At 47.5% G+C, this 4,405-nt stretch overlaps 1 protein-coding gene across 1 annotated transcript; it reads left to right on the forward strand.

The window, feature by feature from the left end:
* Nucleotides 1-917: 917 nt before the first annotated feature.
* LOC148012130 (S-adenosylmethionine synthase 2) lies at nt 918-3,612 on the forward strand. The gene is made up of 2 exons (XM_087668694.1): nt 918-1,057; nt 2,170-3,612. The coding sequence occupies exon 2, from the start codon at nt 2,213-2,215 to the stop codon at nt 3,392-3,394; it is 1,182 nt and encodes a 393-aa protein (XP_087524820.1). The 5' UTR covers nt 918-1,057; nt 2,170-2,212; the 3' UTR covers nt 3,395-3,612.
* The last annotated feature ends 793 nt before the right edge of the window (nt 3,613-4,405 follow it).

The raw sequence follows: 4,405 nt of genomic DNA on the forward strand, positions 1-4,405 counted from the left end.
TAATATTGAATTTTTCATCTTTAGAATCTCATACACAATTTGAAAATTATAAATTTGGGGGGTTCCTTCCAAGTAGTGATCACTTGTGTGCTAGTAATGTTACACTTAAGCAAATCAAGGAGTGACACCTAAGCAAGATTCTCAACATATTTCCTTTTTTATCACATTACTAGCCCTAAAGTTGTCTCCTTTTTGACACCCGTCTCACATATTAAACCATATTGAACATGATGTGACGATGTTATTGGGCCATTCAGGTAGAGTGTTTAGGCATTGCGAAGGTATTGGCTCTTTTACCCTACACTAAACACATTTGAGGAAACCGTTGAGGCATTGTGAAGGTATTGGCCCTTTCACCCTACACTAAACACATTCCTAGGCCTGAGGGTAAAGTGTTTAAGGTATTGGCCCGCGGCCCCTTCAGCCTAGTGTATAAGGAGGAAGAATGATGAGCTTAGGATGACACAAGGGTGAGGGGGAGAGAGAGAGAGAGAGCTTAAGTGTTTCTTTACAAAAACGAAGAAGACCTTAGGTATTGGCTGTGGGGAGGTGGTGGTGGTGGTTAAGTGGGATATTAGTGGGTGGGGTGTCGGGATGTTAGGTGTCCTTTGAACAAGCGCACACACACAAAAGTTGGTGTGAAGGTGACCTTCTCTTCTGGTCGTTGGTGTGAAGCTGACTGTCGTATGTCGTCATGCCGAAGCCATCGCCCGCCGGTGGGAAGGTGCCCTTTCCTGGATCTGCGGGAGGGAGGCCGCAGCACGGTTGGCCAAAAAATGCCCCAAATTTTACAATTTACACGAAAAAAAAGGGAGTAAACGAGCGCTTCGGAGCGAAAGCGAAATTGGAAAAGTTATACGATTCACACGAAGTTGCAAAATAACAAATTCCAAATTAAAAAAAGGAGTAAAATTTGGAAAAAGTTAAAATTCAAATCCGTGACCCTGAAGATTGTTTCACATCCGCTTTGCTTATAAGGCTCCCATCTACCTTCCTCATCTCCCCTCACGTTTTGTTGCTCTCGCGCTTCGTGTTTCGCTCTCCCGGTGCGCATCAGGTATGGCTTCCTCCTCCAACCTCCATAGCTGTATTCCCTATGGACAGTTAAGGCCTTCTCTCCTTCCCTTGTTGAGTCTGCTGTTTTTCTCCTCGCCTTTGTTTTTGGATGCTACCTCAACATTCGTAACCTTATTCTCTGTGCACAGTTACGCCCTTTCTGCAACCTCTCGTAAATATTAGTCTTCCTCCTCCTTGCCTTCTTTTTGCTTTTTCATCATGCTTCGTGCACCGTTCTTTCCCATCCTAATTTATGGCGCTCTCGCATACCTTTAGATCTGAAGCTTGATAGTTCTTTGCCATTCTGGTTCATGGCATTCTTGCATACCTTTAGATCTGAAGTTTGATAGTTCTTGGGGATTGTGGCCCATGCCGCCTTTGCATTCCGTGAAGGTCGACAGTTCTTTGCCGTTCTGGTTCGTGCGGCTCTTGCATTTCATTGGATTCGAAGTTCGACAATTCCGTGCAATTCTGGTTCATATCGACCTTGTACTCCTTTAGATATGAAGCCCGACTGTTCTTTGCCGTTCTGGTTAATGCCGCTCTTGCATTCTTTTAGATCTGATGTCAGAAGCCGTCAAGTCCAACTGTTTACGGCACAGTGAGGCCTTTCGCTGTCGTTTCTTCGCCAATATCCAGCTGCATTCGTTAAAGCATCTATGGTTCGTTGGAGTGACACTTGCTCTTCTTCTTGCTCGTGCACCGTGGATCTGGTTGTACTTGTATGAATGTTGCTACTAGATGTATCCTCGTTGTTTGTCTCGTTCCGTGAGTCTTCCAATTAGCATATTACGCGGCCTAACAACGTTGGGCTGAATCTTTATGCGCAACGTGCGCAGTAGACTTCGGTTTGGCATGGAAATGCTCCTTCCGGTCAGTCTTTGCATGCATTGCTAACCCGAGTGCTCTAACGTTTAGCTGTAACCCTAATTCAGGTATTTTAAAACTAGTGGTGGCCATTTTCAGATTGAGTAGCGTGAACTTTTCAATACTAGTGCATTATGCTTGTATCCCTCATGTGGTATTCTCAAGAGAACTAGTAAGTTGCTTAACTCGAGCCAAAATGTTCGAGGCTTTTAGCATCTTTATAGTTGTGTGTCTTCTGCCTGACAGGAACCTTGGCTAGGCACTCATTCTGCACGCCTTACTTTCGGACATGGAGACATTTCTATTTACTTCGGAGTCCGTCAATGAAGGTCACCCCGACAAGCTCTGTGACCAGGTTTCTGATGCCGTGCTAGATGCCTGCCTGGAGCAGGATCCCGAGAGCAAAGTAGCATGCGAGACATGCACAAAGACCAACATGGTGATGATCTTCGGAGAAATCACCACAAAGGCCAAGGTTGACTATGAGAAGATTGTGAGAGACACTTGCAGGGAGATCGGCTTTGTGTCCGATGATGTTGGTCTGGATGCCGACAACTGTAAGGTTCTGGTGAACATTGAGCAGCAGAGCCCGGACATTGCACAAGGTGTCCACGGTCACTTCACCAAGAAGCCCGAGGAAATTGGCGCTGGTGACCAAGGCCACATGTTCGGTTACGCCACTGATGAGACAGAGGAGCTGATGCCGTTGAGCCATGTCTTGGCTACCAAATTGGGAGCCAAGCTTACGGAGGTGAGGAAAAATGGCACATGCGCCTGGCTTCGTCCTGACGGGAAGACGCAGGTGACGGTGGAGTACAAGAATGATGGAGGCGCCATGGTTCCTATGCGGGTGCACACTGTGCTCATCTCCACACAGCACGATGAAACGGTGACAAACGACGAGATAGCGGCGGATCTGAAGGAGCATGTGATCAAACCAGTGATTCCTGAGAAGTACCTGGACGAGAAGACGATCTTCCATTTGAATCCGTCGGGAAGATTTGTGATCGGAGGCCCCCATGGGGATGCGGGGTTAACAGGGAGGAAGATCATTATTGATACCTATGGGGGGTGGGGCGCACACGGAGGTGGTGCCTTCTCCGGAAAGGACCCGACGAAGGTGGACAGGAGCGGGGCCTATGTGGTGAGGCAGGCGGCCAAGAGTGTGGTGGCGTCGGGGCTGGCGCGCAGGTGCATCGTGCAGGTGTCATACGCCATCGGTGTGCCGGAGCCCCTGTCCGTGTTCGTGGACACCTACAAGACCGGCAAGATCCCGGACGCAGAGATCCTTGAGATCATTAAGCAGAGCTTCGACTTCCGCCCCGGCATGATCGCCATCAACCTTGACCTCAGGCGTGGCGGCAACAAGCGCTTCCAGAAGACCGCTGCTTATGGCCACTTCGGCCGCAGTGATCCTGACTTCACCTGGGAGGTCGTCAAGCCTCTCAAGTACGAGAAAACCCTCGCTTAAGCGTATGGCAACAGTTAACCAACCGTCTATTATTTCACTCGACCAACTTAATAAGTTGTAATCTGCTATTCTTATTTTACTGTGCGTTAAAAGATTGATGTTGCCACTCTTTCAACCCCTGCCCTGCCATTACTTGCCAGAGCTGCTCCTTGGCCTTCTTACCCTGGCGGCTTGTAACAGTTTCAAGTGGAATATACGAGTACACCTATCGCTGGTAACTTGTGATACAGTAGGACACAACGTTTAGGAAAACTTGCCACCATGCTTTTTTATATAATGCGCGAATATATTAATAAAGGAAGCGTGTGGGAAGCCTGAAGGCTGAAGGTGCAAACAGCGTTCGGTGCACGGCGCCAACCCACGTATAGTCAAGTTATGGAGTTCTCTTCTAACTTTATGTTGCCTACTTGTTTGGATATTTATTGGCGCTGCCACAACGTGACAGGCCGCAGGAGGGTCCGACTGTCTTCTTTCTGGCATTTCACATAAAATAAATTTGCGTCTCTTGAGCGACGAGCCACGGCACTTCCATTAGTGGAAGTGCGACTACCACCTGGCACCCGGGCAGAGCGGCCTGTTTGTAACTGTTTTCGACGATAGGTAACTACGTAACGCCTCTGGTTAAATAGTGATCTTTGCTTTGTACTTCGGAGTCTGATTATATTATCCAGGTGTTCCTTTCTCAATACGCAAAACTTGAAATTCTCATACTCATATATTGACTTTGATACCATTGGGAGTGAAAATAGGTTGAACCAAAGCAAAGACCGGCGCACATGCAGTAAAGATATAGCGAGCAAGTCAAGCTCCAAAGTTGAAATCCAACGCTAAGGGCTTGGGTAAACCTCAAGGCTCAGACACCTTCTCATGGCTTTTTTTGGGTTGAAATGTTAAAATATTTTGATAAAAGTAAAGGAAAAAAGTGCGGAGTACGAAATCTCAGCTCCATAATTTGGTGCTTTGAACGGTCAAGGACATGGCATGGCGGAAGCTTGGGATTAGCAGCCACCT

The sequence above is a fragment of the Lygodium microphyllum genome, chromosome 27 (genome assembly GCF_053477565.2).
Source record: "Lygodium microphyllum isolate KBCC chromosome 27, Lygodium_microphyllum_v1.1.10, whole genome shotgun sequence".
Classification (NCBI taxonomy): Eukaryota; Viridiplantae; Streptophyta; class Polypodiopsida; order Schizaeales; family Lygodiaceae; genus Lygodium; species Lygodium microphyllum.

Coding starts and splice junctions, on each gene's coding strand:
- LOC148012130 (XM_087668694.1), top strand. CDS start 2,213: ATGGAGACATTTCTATTTACTTCGGAGTCCGTCAATGAAGGTCACCCC.